General features: G+C 44.2%; 1 protein-coding gene across 2 annotated transcripts in view; it reads left to right on the top strand.

The window, feature by feature from the left end:
- The window catches only part of LOC102985904 (carboxyl-terminal PDZ ligand of neuronal nitric oxide synthase protein), a 306,668-nt gene that overhangs the window by 59,069 nt on the left and 223,466 nt on the right, over positions 1-24,133 (top strand). For both annotated transcript variants that reach the window (XM_007109767.4, XM_007109768.4), the window contains exon 2: positions 21,559-21,630. In XM_007109767.4, coding sequence (XP_007109829.2) covers positions 21,559-21,630 — 72 coding nt within the window. The remainder of the gene's footprint in view (positions 1-21,558; positions 21,631-24,133) is intronic.

Here is a 24,133-nt window from a genome sequence, read left to right as displayed (position 1 = left end):
TGTTGATTTGACCAAGTATTAAGTATAGAAATCTGGGCTCGTGATCTCCCTACCCCCACCCCCTTACTCTTACTTTTATCTAACCTATTTTAATTCTTTGAGTACCTACCATGTACCCAGACTGGGCTGGATATAAATGCCAGACAACACCCTTTTCCTTATGGAGCTTCAGTCTTGTAAATTACCCTAACCTACTGAAAAACATAGAACCAACAGCAATTTTTGAAATGAAAATGTCAAATTAGAGCCACAGATTCTATCTTCCTGGTGTGATGCTCTGGGCATGCTCTCTCATTCTCCCAGTGCTTTCCAGACCTGTTTCTTTTCTTCCATGCTGCAGAGGTCGGTAAATGGCTATTCCTTACCCTTTAGATGGGAAATTTGATGTCAGGTGATTTGCCAAAGTTCAAGGAGACAAGTTGGTTGGAAGAAACACAGTAAGAGGATTGTTTTTGTGTTTTTTTCCCTTCATTTGCTTCTCAGCTGACGTATTATGAAGGAAGCTGCCTTTGAGCAGATAGAAGAAGTGCTTCTTGGCCTTTCTGGAATGAGTACTGCCCTTCTAAACATGCCCTGGAACTTTAGGAAGAGGCAGATTGTGTCAGGCTAACCAGAGTGCAGGTCACAGTACAGCAGCTCTGAGTTGCTGTGGAGGAATTGGTGACTCATGTGAAAGTGCCCTGGGCTTGTCCATAAGGATTCTGGTTAACTTGGGACTTGATCTCTGAATCTCTGTCTTAACCTTCAGTCCTCACTGGCCTTGGTTTTGGTGATAGAGGTGAAGCTGAAAGCTGGAGTCCATCTTCCTTTGCTTCTTTGACTTTGTCATTGATGGATGCTCTGCCCCAGATTAGGGAGGAGGGCACGATTTGCACTTTACTCAGTCTCCTGCAGCATTTGCCACTGCCCAGCATTTTCTATCCCTTGGTCAGTATCGGCCCCTCAGAAACATAGATAAGTACATTCAAATTCTGGGCCACTCCTGCTACCCCCAGAGCCATTTGTCTGTCCCTCTGCACTTCTGCAATGCTATGGATTTGCCATTTGCATACAGTTTAACTGAATTTGGGTTGGCGTATGCTTCTGGATGCTTTTCTATCTATTGACCTGATTTAATGGTACCCATCACCACGGTTTCTAGGAGTGCTGTCTGGGAGCAACACATTGTGTTCCTAACTGATTTTTGCTTTACAGCCAAAGTGGTCCAGTGACTCAGAGGCACTAGAGGTAAAGCAAATAGCTCTGTTTTCTTTTTAAAAGACTCTGTATGAGGACCTTTTCCTGCCCTTTGTCTGCTTTATTTCTAAATCCATTTTTTCCCGTATTCAGTTGCCTGCCCCTCATTCTGCTGTCCCATTAGTCAAAAACCTATGCCTTCTCCCCACTGTGGTTGCTTAGCATCTCTCCTGTGCCTTAACATATGCACATGCATACCTAATTGTCTTACTGTGGTGTTACATACACAGACTGCACATTCTCTTAGGGTCCCTCAGGTTCCTCCCCATCTATGAATCCCAGATAGAACACCCTCCTTAATGGAAAGAAAGTTACAACAGCTGTGGATTGGCCCGGAGTGTTTAAGCATGTATAGGTCTGTGAGAGAGAGAATATGTAAGAGTGTAAGAGGGGAGTGCTGGTGTGGTCAATGGAGCCATTATCTGTTCCTCGCATTAAATGCTACACGTAACCCGAGGGAACAGAATGCGTTGGACAACTCCTTTGGGATTTCTTTGAGCATGTAATGTATTGACTTGGTAAATAACTCTAGCTAATCGAACAATATACTTTGTGTATTCATAGCCAGTTACCTCAAAATTTAGCAGCTTAAAACAACCATAATCATTAATTATATCATAGTTTCTGTGGGTCAAGTTTTTAGGAGCAGCTTAGCTGGTGGTTCTTTCTCAAAGTCTCTTGGGAGATGCAGTCAAGATGCTGGCTGGGGCTGTGGTCATTTGAAGATTTGACTAGGTTGGAGAGTCCAATTTCAAGATGGCTAACTTGCATGACTGGCAAATTGGAGCTGGTTATTGGCAGGAGACATTAGTTCCTTGCCTCACGGACCTGCCTGTGGAGCTGTTTGGGTGCCTTCACAACATGGCAGTTGGCTTCTCCCAGAGCAGGTGCACTGAGAGAGAAGTGTAAGCTGTAATGTCTTTAAAACCTAGCTACAGAATTCACAGCCAGTCATTTCCATAACATCTTATGGGTTACTTGGGTCAGCCTATTCACACTTGGGGGAACTATACAGGGGTGTGAATACCAGGAGACGAGAGTCATGCTGGTTACCACACACTAAAATCTCAATGGGTTATATCAGTATTTCTTTTCTTTTCTTTTTTTTTTAAAATCTTTATTGGAATATAATAGCTTTACAATGGTGTGTTTCTGCTTTATAACAAAGTGAATCAGCTATACATATATCCCCATATCTCCTCCCTCTCCCACCCCTCTAGGTGGTCACAAAGCACTGAGCTGATCTGCCTGTGCTATGCAGCTGCTTCCCACTAGCTATCTGTTTTACATTTAGTAGTATATATAAGTCCATGCCACTCTCTCACTTCAACCCAGCTTACCCTTCCCCCTCCCCGTGTCCTGAAGTCCAATGGAAGCAATCTAAATGTCCATCGACAGATGAATAGATAAAGAAGATGTGGCACATTTATACAATGGAATATTACTCAGCCATAAAAAGAAACGAAATTGAGTTACTTGTAGTGAGGTGGATGGACCTAGAGTCTGTCATACAGAGTGAAGTAAGTCAGAAAGAGAAAAATAAATACCGTATGCTAACACATATATATGGAATCTAAAAAAAAAAAAAAAAGGTTATATCAGTATTTCTTACTTCACAGTCCTGTGTGGGAAGGGGGCTAAACTACATGCAGTCATCTGGGGACCCAGATTCTTTCCATCATGTTGTTCTACCTTCCTCTAGGGCCTCAGTGTCCTCTATTCATCTGAGAATGAGAAAGACAGCAAGGATTTCCTTTGGGAGTTGATTTTTTTTTTTTTTCTTAATTTTTTTGTGGTATGCGGGCCTCTCACCACTGTGGCCTCTCCTGCCGCGGAGCACAGGCTCTGGACGCACAGGCTCAGCGGCCATGGCTCACGGGCCCAGCCGCTCCGCGACATGTGGGATCTTCCCGGACTGGGGCACGAACCCTGCCTGCATCGGCAGGCGAACTCTCAACCACTGCACCACCAGGGAAGCCCCTGGGAGTTGATTTTAATAATCAGTCTTGGTGGTGGTGAGCGTCAATTCTGTTCACCTTTCATTGGCCAGACTCACAGGAGGTTGGAAAATTTTGCCAAGCTGTGTGTTTTTAGTAAGGTGAGGAGAGCGTGGATGTTGGCTTCGTGATTTCTGCAGAATTTCACCAAATTATAAAACCTATGGTAAAGGCTCTGTCATTCAAGAAGGACCAATATCAACCGAGTAGACTGGTGGTACCCACGGCAGCCACAGTCTGCAAATCCTCATGCACTCTCTGAGGGCATTCTTCATACCCAGCACCACTGGGCTGACTATGGTGGGGCAGCTGGGCAGTAAGTCCGAGGAGGGATCGAGAGCCATGGTGTCTCGAGCATTTCCAAGCTCTTCATAGAAGAGCTTCCAGTTAGTGAGGCGCATTCTGTGTGCTTTACATATGTTATTTAATTTTTGCCTCAAACCCGCCGCTTAGGTATCATCTCTACTTTACAGATGAGGATACTGAGGTTCAGTGAGGGTAAGTAGCTCTCCTGAGACCCCCTCCCAGTCAAAATGTGGTAATGTTGAAATTTAGACTCTTTCTACTTCACCATGCTGCCTCTGAGCTATCTCTAAGTGGAAATCAACAGGACTAACAGTCCAGTGATGCTTTACAGTGGCAGTGTTGGGCCGTGGCATCTTGGAAATGGCCTCTTCCTCTCCAGGAGAGAGGTAGTGTCCAAAGACAGTCCCCCAACCAGAGCACGTTGCTCTGCATCCTGGGAGCAGGTGGGGCTATAGAAAGGTACAGGGGAGTCTGTGGTCCCCAGCCCAGAAAGTCTGCTGCTTTGGCTTGGCTCAGCCTCTCCTTTTCCCTGGGATTGTACCTCTTGCTCCTATGTTAGAGGGCAGGGACCTGTTGCCACATTACTCCTGTATTATAACAATGTCACCTCTTGCTCTTGTAGGGCTTCATACTTTTTCAAGATATGTTCACATTGATCACTCCTTTGAGCCTCACAGTCACTCTACAAGGTAGGAAGAATGGGTATTCTTACTCATGTTTGCAGAGCTGAAGCCCAGAGAGGTTAGTGTATCCTTCTGTTGTGCAGTGGGGCAGCGGTCATGATGGGGTATGTGGTTTTCCTTTGGTTTGGTTTTGTACATGTAGGAAGAGTAGGCCCAGATGATAAAACTTTGTGGTAAGGAGTGTTGGGGGGGTGTTTATAGTTCTTGGAATTTGTACAGAAATACATACATTGATATTGATATGTAGTTATTAATAATTGTTATGCCCTTGAGTAACATTTTATTTGTTCATTTGCCCCCCCCCACCCCTGAATCCATCTGGGAAAATGACAGAGGAAGCATGGAGGAGCTGGCATGGCTGAGTTTCACTTTTCAGAGGACATCCTTATAGCTCTGGCAAGATGGGGCCTGAGGCTTGCCATCCTGCCTGCCTGGGAGACCTCCCAAGGGACTCGTCTTGCTTTCTCAGCACCTATTTCTTCCTTGTCTATAACTTTACCTAAGTGGAGGCATTAAGAAGGCCCTTCTTTGAGAGATCGTGTGCTTAGCTGGCAAGGCTGCTAGCACCTGTAGTGCCCTTGATAGGTCAGGAGTGTTTCACCATCTTGCTAGTGAAACCAGGGTGGAGGAGCAGGGACACTACAAACAGCTAGGATGGGGGTTTGCCCAGGTTGTGGAACTTTCAGTGCTAAAACCAAGACAGCTCCAGGAAGACCAAGATGGCTGGTCCTCCTGGTTGGCATTCACCCCTACCATCCTTCCCCTTGCTTCTGTACCCAAGAAACCTTGTGGCTCATGACAGGTGAACATCTGGCAGAAGGCTCCTTTGTGGATGAGGGCCCTGGTTCAGGACGCAGCATTTTCCTCTGCCCCAGTGGGTGCCTCTCATCCCATCCTGGCTTTTGGCCTTATCCCCTCCCTAGTTTTCTTCTCTGAACCTCCCGGTGCTCCAAGGGTGGGGTGGGCCTCTGACAGCAACATCTAAACAGTTTCTTTAGCTCTGTGGTATGTAAGGAGATGCTCCACAAAAATCTTTTTTTTAAGGAGAAATCTATTTTTTTTTTTTTTTTTTTTTGCGGTACGCGGCCCTCTCACTATCGTGGCCTCTCCCGTTGTGGAGCACAGGCTCCGGACGCGCAGGCTCAGCGGCCATGGCTCACGGGCCCAGCCGCTCCGCGGCATGTGGGATCCTCCCGGACCGGGGCACGAACCCATGTCCCCTGCATCGGCAGGTGGACTCTCAACCACTGCGCCACCAGGGAAGCCCGAGACATCTATTTTTTAATAAACTTTTGTCAGACTGATCTGAACCTTTGCTGTGCTTTGTTGGCATCTCAGAATGGGATGCAAGCAGTGTAGTTTGAGGTTAAGCTTTTAGGGCAGGTGTGGCAGAGTCTTACTTTTGTTTTCTGAAGCATTTCTCTGTGTCCCAGAGAAGACCTTTGCCTGCAACCTCTTCTGTCCCGGCCCTGGACCACTTCCTTTTCCCTAACCTGGCACTCGTATTCATTCAAGGTCCTTCAGACAATTATTTCCAAGTCTAGTTCTCTATTAGGATAGAGCTTGGTCATTCCTTGTTATCATTTTTTTCCCCTTACAATCTCATTTCTTCTCGCCTCCCTGATTTTTGGCAAATAAGTGCTCTGTAATTGTTTCATAAAGAAAGGAACAGAGCTCTGAGATACTATGTGCTTTTCCTATATGGTCTGATTTAATTCCCATGATAACCCTGCAGGTTTCCATTTCACAGATGAAGAAGTGGAGGTGCAGGGAGGTTGACCAGCTGGCTGAAATTCACAGACCTGCTTAAAAGTGGCAGAACTGGGATTGGGACTGCCAAGCCTTTTCATCTGATTCTATCATACTGTTATTTTTAGAACATTGGCTTGGAAGCCAGGACACCTGTGTCATAGTCTCATCTGGACCCTGTAACTAACCAGGTGACCTTGAGCAAACAGTTGATCATTGGACATCACTGTCCTGCCTTATTGGAGTAAAAAGTTGGGACTGAAAGACTTTGGGGGTACCTTCCCATGCTAATGTCTCTGTCTTCCATTATTTCTTCTCTCTGGGAAACTATCTTCACCGTCCATGTGTACCCCTCATTTCTCTCCCCTCGCACTGGCTACTCTATTTTTTTTTTTTTCCAGTATGCGGGCCTCTCACTGTTGTGGCCTCTCCTGTTGCGGAGGCTCCAGACACGCAGGCTCAGCGGCCGTGGCTCACGGGCCCAGCCGCTCCGTGGCATGTGGGATCCTCCCGGACCGGGGCACGAACCCATGTCCCCTGCATCGGCAGGCGGACTCTCAGCCACTGCACCACCAGGGAAGCCCACTGGCTACTCTTAAGGACTCTTCTCTTTGATTATCCTTGTGGCTTTTCTTAGCCTCTTTCCCTCCACCTTTTGGCGAGAGGAATTTTGTTGCTGTGACTTTGGATTCCTCAGACTTCCTGCTTTCTCTAGTTTACCTAGATTACCATATCCGAAAAATCAATGCAAAAGTATTCTGTTTTGTGGTGGTGGTGATGATGATGATTAATTACTCTGCTATGAGAACTGTTGGGTGGATCATCATGGGAATGTGGGTAATAAGATGGAGGCTCAACAGTCTGGGACAGCCTGAAGGTAGGTAAAGAATTAGATAACATCTTAAAGGTTCTTGCTTAACAACAGGAAAAGCTACTAATTGTTCATGTTTGTTTGATGGGCCAGGCTTTGTACTAGATGTTGAGGATACAGTGGTGACAACTACATGCTACCTAGTTATTGCAGTCTGGTTAAGGGAGACACAGTTAATATAAGAAGCAAATAAACAATTCTAAACTCACAACTCTGTTAAGTGTTAAGTAACCGGGAGAACTAACCTGGACAGGGAGCTGAAAGAAGATGTAAGTGTCGAGCACTTTGTATACATTATCTCATTTAGTCTTTACAGTGGCTCTGTAAGGGGGGTAGTCTTTGCCCCATTCTGCAGAAGAAGAAACTGAAGCTCAGATTTCAATCCTGACCTGACTCCATAGCCCAGGTTCTTTATCCTATACCTTGCTACCTCCCTTAAGAGCCTTTAATCCCAGCCTATGTAATTCTCTGTGCAGGGCCATCACTTACCCTTTGGCAGAATAGATGGCAGCTTTTCTGTTGTGATTTGAAGGCTGTAGTTAAAAGGCATCTTTGTCCTCAAGTATCCACTCTACTGATCTGCTACTCAGTGCTAGAAACTCTGGCCAGTGAATAGCCTTTGAGGATATTTGGTTTCCATGAGATGCTCTTAAGGTGTGAGTGTGTCATCTGGCTGGGGTAGTAAATTAGGACATTCGCTGCTAGTGTTGTCCTAGTTTGTCTAGTTAGCTAGCTGTGTGTGGAATGCATGGAGACTGGGGACTTGGAACCAGGACAGGGAAGTTTTGGTGGGGAAAGAAATTGCCCAGAGGTGTGGTTCTATACTGGGAGGAGGGCTAGAAACGGTACCCGGAAAGATGAGGAATGGGACCCCATGTGAGAGGTTGAAAGGTCACTAGAGACAAACTTTGCCTCTGATGGTCTTGATATCATGTCTGTCTCTCTACATCTTTTCACCCTTCTGAGATACAAAGTGCATCATATTATTTTTTTCAGTTCTTATGTGAGAAGAAGGAACCGGTATTTATTTTCTCTGTTATACACAGATCAGAAACAGTGCAGCCGAGTGGCTGAGCCGAGAGTAGATGGACTCATGTCTTTATCTGGAGTCCTTGAACCTACTGCTGCTCAGGGTTTAGTTGGCATCAGGGTGAAAGCTCAGCCTGTTGGGCTTGCCTCTCAGCAGCTGGTCCCCATGAGCACCTCTTTAGCATTTCTCTCTTGCTCTCTCCCTTCTCCTGCTCATTTACTTGTTTCTTTGAAAATTCCCCTCTTTAAAACTGTCCCCTCCTTAAGCCTTAGCCTGTCAGGGCACTCATGGTAATGTATGGCAGAGCTGGTAGCCCTTGGGACACCTTTTTGAGAATAGTGAAGCCTTATCCATACTGTCCTTCGAACTCTAAAGATGAGAAGGGCTATCATGTACAGAGGAGAAAGCCCGTGGGTGCCAGGGTGATGAGAAATATCTTTACGTGTTTGAGGAGAGAGTAGAATCTGAATCTTTACAGAGAGCAGTCTTAGCTTGCCATAGGGGGGAACTTGCCAACAGTTAAAGCTATTGTCTGAGGTAGTAATTTCTTCTTCAGCGGTGGTACTTAAGCCTAGGCTGATTAACACCATGGCAGGGATTTATAGAAGAGAGAAAAATTTCAGGTATATGTGTGGAGGGGGGAGGGCTGTCAGACAATGTGATCTGTGTTTACTGTCCCTTCTAACCCTGAAATTCTACTTCCTTGATCTCACCATAACACCACTTTTTTGTTTTTTCCTTTTAGTTACAGTCTTTGAACGTTGGAATTTTTAAGTTGGAAAATGTGTAATATATTATTTTACCTTTTTACTTGGTGTGTCTTTAAAAATATTTTCTTGCCTGGAAGTTTGGTACTGTTTGTGTTTTAGGGCCACCTCAGTGAGCCTGGTGTACCCACGCAGTCCCAGAAATGGTGTGGTGTTTGGACTCTTTGCTCTGGAAGCTTCAGCACGATACAGAAATAATCTATCTTGTGAGCTTCTGTTCAGTTTTACTGCACTGGAGAGTAGGAATATGAAATGGGATTGCTGAACTCTTATAAGATAGAAAAAATTCATTTTCTTTGGGAGAGGGAAATGTATCTTCTAGAACTAGAACTAAATTTCAGTACAGTTATAGCTCATTTTTCCCCCAGGGATTATTTATTTGGTGAACTCAAGCATCTTGATGACAGGCAGCAGTGCAGAAAGGCACAGAAGAGAGATTTGAGCAGGCAAAATGGATGGTGAATCTCATAGCCTTGTGTTGAAGGAGAATCTAATTTGGCTGCAGTTGTACTTTGTTTCCACAGCAGACCAAAAGGGGGAGAGTTACTGCATTGTTTGTGGGGTTTTTTTTTTTTAATTTTATTTATTTTTGGCTGTGTTGGGTCTTCGTTGTGTGCGGGCTTTCTCTAGTTGCGGTGAGCAGGGGATACTCTTCGTTGCAGTGCGTGGGCTTCTCATTGTGGTGGCTTCTCTTGCTGTGGAGCACGGTCTCTAGGTGTGTGGGCTTCAGTAGTTTTAGCACGTGGGCTCAGTAGTTGTGGCACATGGGCCCTAGAGCATGCGAGCCTCAGTAGTTGCAGCATATGGGCTCAGTAGCTGCGGGGCGTGGGCTTAGTTGCTCCACAGCATGTGGGATCTTCCTGGACCAGGGATCGAACCCGTGTCCTCTGCATTGGCAGGTGGATTCTTAACCACTGCACCACCAGGGAAGTCCCCCTTGCATTGTTTTTTTTTTTTGTGTGTGTGGTACGCGGTGTGGTATGCGGGCCTCTCTCTGCTGTGGCCTCTCCCGTTGCAGAGGACAGGCTCCAGACGCGCAGGCTCAGCGGCCATGGCTCACGGGCCCAGCCGCTCCGCGGCATGTGGGATCCTCCCAGACCGGGGCGCGAACCCGGTTCCCCTGCATTGGCAGGCGGACGCGCAACCACTGTGCCACCAGGGAAGCCCTCCTTGCATTGTTTTTTAATAACAGATTTATTGAGATATAATTCACATGCCATAAAATTCACCCTAATCATGTAAAATTCAGTGAGTTTTAGTATATTCACATAGTTGTGTGAACGGTATCTAGAAGCAGAACATTTTCATCATCTCCAAAGGAAAACCTATACCATTAGCAGTCATTTCCCCAGTCCTTGGCAACCACTAATTCACTTCCTGTTTCTATGGATTTGCCTATTCTGGACATTTCCTATAAATAGAATAATATAATATGTAGCTTTTTGTGAATAGCTTCTTTTAGTTAAAGTGATGTTTTCAAGGTTCATCCATACTGTAGCATGTATCAGTACTTCATTCCTTTTTATTGCCAAAAGATATTGTATGGATATGCCACATTTAAAAAAATCTGTGCATCCGTTGATGTACATGTGTGTTGCTTCCATTTTTTGGCTATTGTACATAGTGCTGCTACAAACATTCATGTATAAATTGTTACATAGCCATATGTCTTCCTTTTTTATTTTTATTTATTTATTTTTTGGCCATGCCATGTGGCCTGTGAGATCTTAGTTCCCCGGCCAGGGATCGAACCTGTGCCCCCTCCAGTGGAAGTGCGGAGTCTTAACCACTGGACTGCCAGGGAAGTCCCAGCCATATGTCTTCATTTTTCTTGGATATAAACCTAGCAGTGGAATTGCTGGCTGATATATTAACTCTGTTTAACTTTTTGAGGAACTGCCAAACTTTTCCAAAGTGGCTGCACTATTTCCTACTGCAGTTTCTCCATATCCTTGCCAACACTTGTTATTGTCTGTCTTTTTAAATTTTATCCATCCTAATAGGTAAGAAGTATGTCATTGTGGTCTTGATTTGCATTTCCCTAATGACTAGTGGTTGAACATCTCTTCATGTTCTTACTGGCCATTTGTTTATCTTCTTTGGAGAAATGTCTATTCATATTCTTTGCCCATTTTTCATTTGGGTTGTCTTTTATTGTTCTGAGAGTTATAGTCTGGATAAAACTCCTTTATCAGGTATGATTTGTAAATCTTTTTTCCCATTCTGTGAGTTGTATTTTTACTTTCTTGATGATATCCTTTGAAGCACAAGCGCTTTTAATTTTAAGTCCAATTTATTTTCTTTCTTTTGTTTGTGTCATATCTAAGAAACCATTATCTAATCTAAGGTCATGAAGATACACTCCTTTGTTTTCTTCTAAGAGTTTCATAGTTTTAGCTCTTACATTGAGATGTATGACAAATTTTGAGTTAATTTTCACATATATGTGGTAGGAGTCTCATTTCATTCTTTTGCATGTGACTATTCAGTTGTCCCAGCACCATTGTTAGAAAGACCTTTTTCCCCCAATGAATTATCATGGCACTCTTGGCAAAAATCAGTTGACTGTAAATGTAAGGATTTATTTCTGGACTCTCAGTTTTGTTCCATTGATCTGTATGTCCAGCTTTATGCCAGTACTATCCTGTCTTGATTACTGTAGTTATGTAGTAATTTTTGAAATTGGGAAGTCTGAGTCGTACAACTTTGTTTTTCTTTTTTAAGATTGATTTGGTGATTCTGGGTCCCTTGCATTTTCACACAAATTTTAGGATTTGACTTGTCAATTTATTGCAAGAAAGGACGATGGGATTCTGTGATATTGTGGTATAATACATATATATTTGGTCCCTGGTTTCTGACACAGAACTCCTAAAACTCTTAGAATTTCCTGAATGTTAGGGGTGAGAGGAGCATCTTTTGTCACTCATAAGCAGCCCCTTTCAACCTTACCTGAGTTGATGCTAATGAGGTGACTCTTGGTGGGACCCTAATAGCTTCGGGATAGGGGCTGGTTGCCAGAGGAACCAACCTTATGATTAGAGGGTTGGGACATTCAACCCCACCTCCTAACCTCAGGGGAGGTGAGAGGGGCTGGAGATTAAGTCCAACCTCAATGGCCAGTCTATATAATAGAACCTTCTAAACAGTGGGATTTGGGGAGCTTCTGGGTAGGTGTTGGGAGGGTGGTGTGCCCAGAGAGGCTTACCAGAACTCTGCTCCCCTTCCCACATACTTTGCCCTATGCATCTCTGCATCTGGCTGTTCATTTGTATCCTTTATAGTAATTCAGTACTAGTAAGTAAAGTGTTTCCCTGAGTTCTGTGAGCTGTTATAGCAAATTATCAAACCTGAGAGGGGTCATAGGAACCCGTAATTTATAGCTGGTTGGTCAGAGGTACATGAGATGGAAGACTTGTGATTGGCATCTGAAGTGGCGGGGCAGTCTTGTGGGACTGAGCTGTTAACTGTGGGGTCTGTGCTAACTCTGGGTAGTTAGTGTCAGAATTGAATTAAACTGTAGGATACCCAGTTGGTGTCTACAGAGAAGTGGAGAATTACTTGGTGTGAAAAACCCACACATATGATATCAGAAGCGCTGGTAGTAAAAACAGTTTATAGGTTTTAGTAGAAATTGCACTGAATTTGTAGAACAATTTGGAGAGTATTGCCATCTTTACAGTATTAAGTCTTTTGAACAATGAACATGGGAAGTCTTTCCATTGATTTATGCTGTCTTGACTTTCTTTCAATTATGATGTATAATTTTCATTGTACATCTTATACTTTATTCCTAAGCATTTTACTCTTTTTGAATATTAAAATATGCTATTGTGAATAGAATCGTTTTCTTCATTTTTGAACGCATTCATTGGTCTTAATAGGGTTTTTTTTTGTGTGTGTGTGTGTGTGTATCTGTATTAACATGATCTTTATATAGAAAATCTTATCTGTAAATAGTTTTGCTTCTTCTTTTTTCAGTCTGGATGCCTTTTATTTCTTTTCTTGTCTAATTTCCCTGACTAGGACTTCTAGATCAATGTTGAATAGAAGTGATGAGAATGAACGTCTTTGACTTGGTCATGATCTTAGAGAAAAAGCATTCAGTCTTTTACCATCAAGTATGATGTTGGCCCTGGGTTTTTTTGTAGATGTTCCTTATTAGGTTGAGGAAGTTTCCTTCCATTGATAGTTTGTAGAGTGTTTTCATCATGAAAGGATATTGGATTTTTGTCAAACACTTTTTGTCTATTGGGAAGATCATTTGGTGTTTGTCCTTTATTCTATTAATATGGTATAGTGCATTAATTAATTTTCATATATTGAACCAACCTTGCATTCTTGGGAAAAATTCCACTTGGTCCTTGTATATGTTGGTCCTTTTTATATGTTGTTGGATTTGTCTTGCTAGTACTTGAGGATTTGGGGACAGTTGTTAAAAGCAGAAGCATATATGGCATATTGTTATCATTCTTGCTGCTAACAGTGTAGGAAGCATTAGAAAAATCCTAAAAATCAGCCTCAAGGACTCAGAAGACATAGTAGTAATCTGGAGACATTTCTCATGGAGTCATTGCTGATATTAGCTTATATATTAAGTGATGTATATAATGGTTATTCTGAATCTTGAAGAAATACATTGGATTCTAGTTCAGAGTTTCAATTATTAGGGAAGAGTATAATATATTTTAGGACAATTTCCAGTCAAGAAAGAGAAAAGAGAGAAAAATAGAGAAAAGGTTGGTATTTAAATGGGGTTATCTGGAAATTTTACTAGTTGTAGGGTTTTGGTCAGTGATAAATGACTGCTGTACTAGAGATCCTGCATCCCCAATTCTTTTCCTGGTCACAGCCTGTTCATCTGGAGAGAAACGTGACAAGGTACGTACCTCAAGCTGAGTCTGTTCTGTGAGGTTCTGTGAGCAGTGTCATAGTTAGCCATTCCCTGCTGGGGGTGGTCCTTGGTGGGGGGCGGGAGTCTGTCAGTGTCTGTGTAGCTTGGTCACTGGTGACACTCCCTGCTTATGCTGTTCATCCCTTCCCTTCTGTTTGAGCCTGTTGGGGTTGAATTCTAGATTCCATCCTCCCATTGACTCTGTGGCATTTTGAATCACCTTGTTTTGTGCAGTCATTAGTCTGTGAGGATCCAAGACAGGATTATTGTAGAGCTACAAATTCTGCATCTTCAGGGTCTTTTTGGCCCACAAAGGAAGAGCATAATGACATAAAGAATATCATCTCTTTATGGTTGTATGATATTTTAAAAACTAGAATACTTTTGTCTGCATTATCTAATTTTGATTCTTATGACAACTTTGACTTATAGGCAGTACAGATACTAGCTATATTCTATGTATGAAACAGGCTTGGAGAGTTTAAATACTTAGAATCTAGCAGGTACAGAGTGTTGGTACTGGGAAAATCCCTCTCTAGCATCATCCTGGGGTCTCCTCATCTCTGTGTTTCTTCCGTTCCCTGGTCCTTTCCAATAGTGGGGTTATTTTTTCCTCCTTCAGTGTCATTGCTCCATTTTCATAATGAACATCTTCAGTTCCATTCCCAATGTCATTCAATGAATCAAATGGTAATCCCTTTTCCTTTTTCTGCAAATCTTCATGCCCTGAAATTTTTCATTGGTTTGTTTTTGACCTCATGATCATTCTGGTGTCTGTACACAGGCTTACTTGTCCAGCTCAATTTGAGTTTAATGTAGTGAACCAGGCCTTATTGTGGCACACTGGCTTGTGTTCATCCTGAATGTTTATTTGCTATTGAAGTATGAGTGTTTCAGTGAAGGGTAGCGAGACCCACTTTGGTTCTGATTCCGCCACTCACAAACTATATTCTTCCCTTTAAGCCTCAGTTTTCCCTTCTGTAAAATGAAGGGTTCGATCAAATGACCTTTAAGGCCACTTAAGCTATTGGGTCTGACTCCCTATGATTTTCTCATGTTCTTTGTTCATCTCTCCATTCCTGGCTTACCTGGGTGTTCCACAGGTGATTTCATTATCATGGAACGTCAGTGTTTCTCTTTGCCTCTCACTACGCCCTGGGCTTCCCCCTTTTACTTTTTTATTTTTTTCACCCTATAGGAGAAATAACCAGCAGTCTAAGTAAGCATCCCAAGTGGAAGGGATAGAAAGCACTCCCTGACCAGGATGCAGCCCTAGGCCCTGCCCCATGCCTGCATCTGTGATGTAAGCGAGAGATCTTAATTGTGAAGCTGAGGCTTTCATTCAAGAGCTGATAGTTGAAAGACTAGAACAGGTTTCTGTCTTACTGCTTTTTTCTCTCCTCTTTGCTCTATCATTCAGAGTCCTCATAATAAAGAAAAATGATTAAGCCAACCCAGCTAAGCTTTTGCTAATGGAGACTAAAAGAACCCAAAGAGGCAGCCTCTCCATGGGCACGTTGCATGGTTCAGTCTTACCCTCTGTGCCTTTTAGAGAATTGCAAGGCATTAGCATAAAGACAAGTCACCACAATTATTTATTTTGCACCCAGCCCCTTAATGTTGAGGAGCAGAAAGGATTCTGCTGTGATCTCCGGCACATTCATCGGCCCCCCCGCTGAGCCCCTGATCAATAGTGACACAGTCGCATCAGATGGCCTTCAAATAGTACTTTCTTTTTCAGATGAGCTGGGAGAGAGAGGAAGAAATATAAGTGCTTCATTCCTCTTAGACTACAAATAAATAAAGACATGGTGTGCAGCTGCATTTCAAGCATTTTGGAAGCTTTTCTGGTGTGTGGGTGTTGGGGGCGGTTAGGGGGAGGAGCGGGGAAGGGGAACCTGCACTGAGGCTTCTGTCTTGTTGCAGGCGGTGGTAAGAACACTGGTAAATGTCCATATGGGTACTTCTAAGTCCCCACTCCCCCTCCTGCACACCTCAGCACCTGGACAACAGAGCAGACCGCAGAAGTGGGGTGTGGGGCACCCCGAGGCAACTTTTCTCTTTTTGGTTCCCTCCCCCAGAGCATTTAGTAGAAGGTCATTGGCTGAGTGCGTGCCCTGGAATCTGGGGCCACCGCTGCTGCTGCAGTTAATGCTGCTTTGTTCGATGCTAAATGAGGCGAGAACTTTCACCCAGGTCACATTCATAATCCTGCTCAGCAGGACGCTCAGCTGTGCACCGAGAGCAGTTTCTGCAGGCAAGGAGGAACTTTCCTGTTGGAGCAGTCGTGCTGGCCTGGAGTGGGGAGAACGGGCTTTTCGATGCCAGTTCTGCCATGAACTGTGTCCTTGGGCAGGTCACTTCTGCGGGCTGCAATTACCCCGCACTCATTCAGCAGATACTTGAGTCTTACTCTGCCAGGCCCTGTTCTAAGGGCTGGGAATGCGGGAATATGAGGGCAAGGTCTCAGCCCTCAAGGAGCTTCCATTCTACCGGGCAAGGCAGATAGTGACCATGTAAATGAGGCAAACCCCTAAGTGCAGACCATGTTAAATGCTGGGAAGGATACAGCATGATGTGAAAAAGAGTAACTTTAGATGGAGTCATAGTGGTGAATATTTATTCAGCACTGGCAGGATACCCAGCTGTGCTAAATGCTTTTCATATGTTCTTACTTAATCTTTCTTCTGTGACCTAACCTTGGACATGATTCCTAAGGTTCCTTTTGGGAAACTGTCTGCACCTATGATTCCAAGTTTTTAGCAGGTATCAGGACAGAGGATTGGTTAAGGGACTAACTCAGGTGGACCCATCATAGCTGGTGATTTCTAGATATAAGCAGAGTATCAGATTTTCTACTGCTTCTGTGTATTTTTGGAGAGAGTACTCAGTGTGGCCAGGAGACCTGAAGGATATGAGAAGGTAGGCAGGGTGATGGAATAAAAACCAGGCCAGGTTTGGGACCTGAAGGGAGAGAGTTAATAAGAAAGCAGGCAGTGGGGAGGGTCCGGGACTGGGACCCAGGAGCTGGGGGGAGAACAAGCCCCTTCTCTGCCACCTGCTAACTGCTTTAGGCCTCATTGTCCTTTTCTGTAACAGGAGGGGTGTCCTCCTGAACCTCACATGGATGTGCTCTGGGCTGAGGCTGTAGCACTGAGTGGTTTTCAGAGAGATGTAAGATGGGAATGCAGAGATCCAGGGACCTTTACATTGTGCCCACTTATGGGGGCCCTGTCCTTTTACCCCAGGAGAATGTGGCACTGTGGTCTTTCCCCATGACCTTGCCTGCATTGGCCAGTCAGTGGGGTTTTTATAGCCCACGACAGAAGATTCTGCTATCTTCTTCTTTTTTTTTTTTTTTTTTTTTTTTTGCGGTATGCGGGCCCCTCACCGTTGCGGCCTCTCCTGTTGCAGAGCACAGGCTCCGGACGCGCAGGCTCAGCGGCCATGGCTCACGGGCCCAGCCGCTCCGTGGCATGTGGGATCTTCCCGGACCGGGGCACGAACCCGCGTCCCTTGCATCGGCAGGCAGACTCTCAACCACTGCGCCACCAGGGAAGCCCTGCTATCTTCTGAAGAGTGTAAATTTTTGTTCTTAAGGACAGTTAATGTGGCTGGTCTTAAATCCTAAATCTGTCTGTGCTGAGGTGAGCAGCTGCCACCTTCTGCTGGACTCTTTGGAGCCTCCTTTGCACATGTGCTGTTGGTGGGGTCATCCAAGACCTGAGTGGGATTTATGCACGACTGGGGCTCCTTTTCTGTCAGAAGTTTCTGCTCACTTTCAGGCTCTAGTGACCAACTCCCCAGGCCGTCTGAGTGAGTCTTTTGGCCTAAGCTCCAGGCAGCCAAGGCAGCACTTGCGGGATTGTGCTATTGGGCAAAACTGCACAAACCAGGTCTTACCTAGTGTGGTTCCCTCCTTTTAAGGGTTGAGTCCCTGCCAGTCTCTGCCTGCTTTTGGTCTCTCTCCAGTGCCTTCAAAGTTACTTTTATTATTTCAATTAACAGACTTAATTTTTTTTAGACTGGTTTTAGGGTTACAGAAAAATTGGATGCTGAGGACAGATCCCATATACCCGCTCAACCCGGCCCCCCACCCCAGTTTCCCATTATTAACATCTTGCATTAGTGTGGTGCATTTGTTACCATCGATGAGCCAATATTGATAAAGTATAATTAACTAATATCCATATGTATCCACAGTTCACTCTTCGTACATTCTATGCAGTTATTTCTTTGTATCTTGTCCAGAGTTTGTTGGAGGCCTAGTCTGAGGATACCAGTTTCTCCAACATTATCACAAGCAGAATCATCTGATGCATTTATTTTTGATTCATACATAAGCTTTTTCCTGGTCTCTGGAAACACTTGACAGAAACCTTGTAAATAAAGAGAGTTCCTTGACAAGGGCGAGGGCAGAAAGTCTAACAAGTCGATGGGTGGCGATGATATTTGTGACTGTGTTAAGCTGTTATGTCTTGCTGCTTTTAGTGTGATTCATGTACCAGGAAACACTACAGTTCAGTTTATCACTGTCTTCAGAAGTTAATCTCCAGAAAATAGGGTGGAAGCAAGAAAATGGGAAAAAAAAAAAAACCAAAAAACAAACTTACAAAGAATATCTGAAGTCCGTTGGTTAACCTTATTTGCACTTAACTCCTGCTTATTCTGTGAGTAGCATCCTGCATGTGAAGGCACTCACGTGCCTTCCTCTTGCATTGGAAGAGGAAGCCACACATAAAATTGACTTGGATAGGGCTCCCCTGGTGGCACAGTGATTAAGAATCTGCCTGCCAATGCAGGGGACATGGTTCGAGTCTAGGTTCCGGGAAGATCCCACATGCCGCGGAGCAACTAAGCCCGTGCGCCACAAGTACTGAGCCTGTGCTCTAGAGCCCGCGAGCCACAACTACTGAAGCCTGTGTGCCTAGAGCCCGTGCTCCTCAACAAAGAGAAGCCACCACAATGAGAAGCCCGTGCACCACAACGAAGAGTAGCCCCTGCTCGCTGCAACTAGAGAAAGCCCGCGCGCAGCAATGAAGACCCAACACAGCCAAAATTAAAATAAATAAATAAATAAATAAGTAAGTAAGTAAATAAATAAAAAACTGACTTGGATAAATCTCATATGTTTATTACTTAGTACAAGTTGCCATCTTCCTTCTAGTTTCTTTTTTTCTTTCTAGGTGGTAATGAAAAGGAAGCAGGCCCTGATATTTTTAAACTTGAGTGGTTGTACGAACCACCTTTCAGGTGGGTCTGGTCTACGACTGTGTCTTACACTGTGCCCGAAATGGAGCCTCAGAATGGACTGAAGTTAGTTGTGGAGGTGGTAATGTTTAGGTATCGAGATCCTTTTTTGTTTTTTGTTTTTGTTATACATGTACATAACGGCAGTAATCACTTATTGTACTCTCTGGTTTTGCCCTGAGGAGTGGGATATCTGACCCCTCCCCTGCTTCCCTGAAATTGTCGCTGTTTTTTGGTTCCTGATTAGTGTGGATATTTGGCTTTTGATCCCTGCTTTGTGTTTCCTTTTAATCTCCTTGAATAACTGTAAGGTGCAGCTATGGTAGAGATGGGTTATCTGCTCCAGACTCTCCTCAGAAAGGCAGATTTGTGATTTTCTTCACATGACTGGGAAGGAGGATGAGTGAGCGTGTGGTGTGAATACAAGTGGGATGTGTTAGTGAGTGTGGGATGACCGTGTGCATGCTTTGTGTGGGGTGTGTGAGGTGTGTGTGTGTGTGTGTGTGTGTGTGTGTGTGAGGTGATCAGTCGTGTATGCATGTGGCCCATGAGGTGTGTGAACATGTGTGCATGATGTGTGTGTGAAGGTGTGTGGTGTGTGCGTGCACATGTACCAGGTTGGCTGTTGGCGTGAAGGAGGCATTAATAGCATGAAGATGTTGGGTGTCCTCATGTGAGTGCCTTCACATGCAGGATGCTACTCCCTTGTTAGGAAACCTTGTCCAGCGCTAGAAAGCTGCCTCTCCATTCTGTCTGTGTTGCTTCTATCCTCACTGTACCCCGAATGCTTTGGGATTCTCAGTCAAGCGGTGCCCCTTCTTGAGAAGGGATGGGGATGAGACCCATCTGGGCATCTGCATTCAGGCCCAGTTGTGGACCTCACTGGGTAGCAGGCCCTTTCCTGGGGTTGCAGGGATCAGTGTGGGAGGACCGTTCAGTCCTCCAGGTTTACCTGTAATGGGTGACCTTGCTCGGTCTTGAGATCCAGGCTCTCATGTGATGCCAGAGGGAACACAAGCCCTGAAGGTCTGATTGCCAAGTCAGCCCTGACTGCTCAGAGTTCAGGGCAAGAGCCATCAGGAGTGCAGCGTTCAGGAGAGGGAGCACGGAAACTGCTCCCGGCAGGGGGGGTGCTTTGAAGTTGGGCAATGACAAACCCGGCCTCACGTCATTCCTGGCTATGTGGGTCACTGACATGCTGACAAACGGTGGGGCCCCAGCAGAGCTCAGAGGGCAGAGACGCCAGCCATGGTTAAAGCTGACAGCACGCTTAGATCCTTAGATCGAGGGGGCTTTGTTTACCTGCTGTGGTGAGGCTGTCCATCTGGGGCCCAGACTTCCTACAGGCTGCTCGGAATCTTAATCTTCAGTGTGTTAGCACAAACTGTGGATCAGTACTAGGGAAATCCTTTCCCAGTCTTTAGTTTTTGAAACCCTCCTCACTGGGGCCAGCCTTAACTCCAAATTTTAGGAAGAACCTTTTATTCGCGTAACCACAGGAAATACGTTTTCTGTAGAAATGACTGTCCTGCTCTTATCTTCTATCAATTCAATCTTTGGTTGCGTAGACTTTTAAAATTATCCTGGAGCTGTTAATTTCTAGGATATCCTCTGGGCTGTTTTATATGTGTGTGTAAAAAGGAAAGACAAATTCCAGTGGGTCAGTGTGGAATGGGATGGTGCTTAATGAATGTTGGGTTGTCCTCTTTTCTTGTTTCATCCTGCTAAGTAATGATATCTAGAAATAATCTATAATTTTGATCCAGCAATCCCACTTGTAGGAATCCAGCCTAAAGGGCTACTTGGATGAGCTCAAAGGTATGTAGATAAGGAGGTTTGTGGGAGCAATTTTGTAATAGTGCCCTAGGGTAAGTGTCCATAAGTCATCAGGGGAGCCATCACATGTAATGTGATAGACCTGTATGCATTGGTGGAAAAAGGTGTCCAAGTTATATTTAAAGTTAAAAAATCAACGTGAGTAGTATGAATCTTTTTACATAAAAGAAATTCCTCTGGGTGTCTATGAATATATATATATATGTCCATTAATATACAAAAAGAGATGTACATCAGACTGTTGACAGTGGGGGACTTTATTCTTTTGCTCTGCATATATCTGCATTATTTGAATAGTGTACAGCAAGAAATTATATAGTATTAGACAACCTGTATGTCGTTTGGTTTAAAAATTAACTTAAAAGTTTAATCAAGTTAAATTTTTTAATACATAACTAGTCCATTCTTTTTCTCCATTTAGGAAATTACTCAAATGTGTGAGGTCTCTATAACATCCAGGGCTAACTCAATGAAGTTCCATTAATTAAAAAAAGTAGATATTCACCTTTTTTATTCTTTTGGACGGCTTTAATGCATGCAGACCAGATTTGTGTAAGAGATTTATACCTTAGCTCATTTTATCTTTACTGAAATCCCATTTCACAGATGAGGAAAGTGAGACAAAGGCAAAGTAGCTTGCCACGAAGATAGTGGTGGGAGATTCTTCATACCCAACTCTTCCTGTTTCAGAAGCCTGCTTGTTTAAACACAGTCCTTGGCTGCATCTCTGATTAAGAACAAGATGAAAAGGAAGCAGTTTCTTGTTTTGCTTTTTATAAAGTTAGAAATAGTCTCAAGACATCCTTTTGGCTCTTAATTTCCTCATCTGTAAAATGGGAAGATGAACTTGATGACTTCCAAAGGTCCTTCCAGCCCTAACATTCTGTGATTACAGACATTTGCCATCCCTCTTCTCAGTGAGTGCTTCTTTCCCCACAGTATGTCGGAAGCCTGGACGTGCCAAGGCCCAACAGCAGAGTGGAGATTGTGGCTGCCATGCGTCGGATCCGGGTGAGTGGCTGGAGGTGGGGCTGTGTGGAGCTGGAACTCAAGCGTCTGCCCTTTTAGAAAGTAGTGGAGGTACCAAAATGGATGGCTGCACTCTTTGCAAGACCCCTGTACGGTCCGGGGGAGCTGTTCTGAGTTAGGTGGTTGATCTTGATTAAAGGCCAAGGTAAAATGGATATATGATGGCTGGAGGGCTACCACCCTCCCTCTCTTGTAACCTGCTGCTTCTCAAACTGAGACACGTTACCCTTGAGGTTGTGTGGGTTCTGCCAGGGAATGAGAGAGACTGGTGAAGTATCTTTTTTATTCAAAGATTTTAGTGAAAAGGTTTAGTATTAGTAATTAGCTGATAATTGGCTTAAAGCATTTAAAAAGTGAAGCTTTTTTGTGGTACATAAAGAGGATCTACTTAAATTTTTAAGAACAAATGTGGGATTTCAACAGAATTTCCTTGGCTGGTTGCTTTAGGCTCTGGACATGTGTGTGGGTTCTCTCCTGCCATTTCCGGTACTCTGGAATAGAGTTTGATCAACTTTCCAACCTGTTGCTTTTGGAGTCAGTGGTACACGGAGCAGAGATGGAATAAAAATTAAGTTGTCTTCTGATCACTGTGAAGGAATTTGCCCATGTGCTCTGTCATGAAACAGAGAAAGTTAGATGTGTGCGTTTCGAAGGTAGGATTGGGATTGGCCAAACAAATTGTAATGACTTTTTGGAGAGAATCAGAGTCGGAGGTGGCTGGATTGGTCATCCTGAATGCAGCCTGGTTTGGGCTCTTTGTCTTCTAGAAGAATCTTCTCACCTCAGTGGAAAACATATAGATGTTGGGAGCTTCATTTTGCTTTTTGCCGGTTTTACTTTCAGTCAATTCATCTGAGCAGCAGAGACCTCAATTCAATGACAGCAATTTTGGGAAGAAAATTAGTGTGTTTGCTTCTATTTCTCTAAGCAGTTCATCAGCCTACTAAAATAATTTTTTCACTGCTTTGGCCCTCCCAGTCCTTCAGCATTTTTTATTATTAAGTTGAATTTGTTGAAACTACTATTAAATACAGCAATACTGTTTTTCATAGACATAGAAATGAGTCACTTTCACATGAGTTCATTTAATGTTCATAATAAGCTGTGAAGTAGGGGTCACGTTTCCTTCATTTTCTAGATTAAACTGAGGCTCAGAGAGTCATAGAGGACTAGAAGTGGTGGGCACGTGGCCTGAATGCAGTTCTCCAGTTGGTTTCGTGAGAACATGCAAAATGCATCACACCTTTGGCTTCAGGCCTGGCATTCAGTATCCCCAGGCCTCTTCTCTTCCTTCACCTTCCTGCTCAGGTAGAAAGCACCAAGGCCTCAGCTGAGCATATCTGGGGTGTTGCTCTTGTAAGGATAGGTTACTGCTCTCATCATGGTTGTGACCTTGGGGTTTCAACAAAAAAAAGTCCCTCTTTTCTTCATATTTGACTAAGAGACAGAGCATATGCTGTTGCTAATATCACTATCATTATTAGAGTAATAAATATTAATAATAGTAGCTATCAATAATAGTAGCTACTGTTCAGTACTTACTATATGATAGGTGCTTTATTAGGCCTTTTAATATGGAAATAATGTTATTTTTTGTAGCTACTCTAGATGAGGTGAGGGTATTATTATTAAATTTTGTAGATGAGGAAATGGAAGCCTGGGGCATTAAATAATTAATTCTAGATCAATCTGGTGTCAATAGTTGGAGCTGGGATTCATGCCCAGGACTGTGCTGCTCCTTATTTTGGGTGATGATCCCAGCTGGAGAACCAAAAGGTAGGGACATGGAGCTTCCCCAGTGAGGGAGTCAGTGGCAGAAATACAACTTTGTAGAAGGAACAGAGGTACAGGAAAACACCCCCTCGAAGCAACGGAGGGTCAGGGTGTGTGGTGGGGCTGGCCATGCACGGGATCTGGAGGACTTTGGGGCTGGAGTGTGGCCCCTGTCTCCTCTTCCCTCATCACCTGTCAGCCCAACTGGCCATGTGCCAGTAGCTCCGTTCCCTGTGACCTGCTTCTGGTGCTTAATGAGCAGCTCATTAAATTAGAGGGAGAAATGAATTGGCCAGAAAGCTCTTTGGTCTGGCTGTCCAGTCACTTGTTTAGTCTGACCACCAATAAGAACTCTGGGTGTGTGTTTTACCCTGAACCCCCCAATTCACTGCTAGGTCCAGGCTGCTATTTTCTTTTCTTCTCTCCCTTTCAAAAGCTGTCTTGCCTGTCATTACAGCTGTCGAGAACTAGGACATGTGATTCCTGTGTAAAAGACTGTGCCTGACTCTGTCCTTTTGTGTTGAACGGTGCCAGGCTAAAGTTGGGCAGGACACTGCGGAGTTTGGTTCCTGGATGCTCTTGTGGATTCACAAGTTGCAGGCCTCCAGCTTGGCCCTGAGCAGTATCTCGTCCTCAGAGAGAAGCAGTTACTATAAGGATCATGGTACCTTACGTCTGTGACATGGGTCGTGCCTCGCCGGGCCCTTTAGAC

Source organism: Physeter macrocephalus, chromosome 4 (assembly GCF_002837175.3).
Source record: "Physeter macrocephalus isolate SW-GA chromosome 4, ASM283717v5, whole genome shotgun sequence".
NCBI classification, from domain to species: Eukaryota; Metazoa; Chordata; class Mammalia; order Artiodactyla; family Physeteridae; genus Physeter; species Physeter macrocephalus.
The sequence above is the reverse complement of the archived record's forward strand: the minus strand, read 5'-3'. Positions and strand labels throughout refer to the sequence as shown.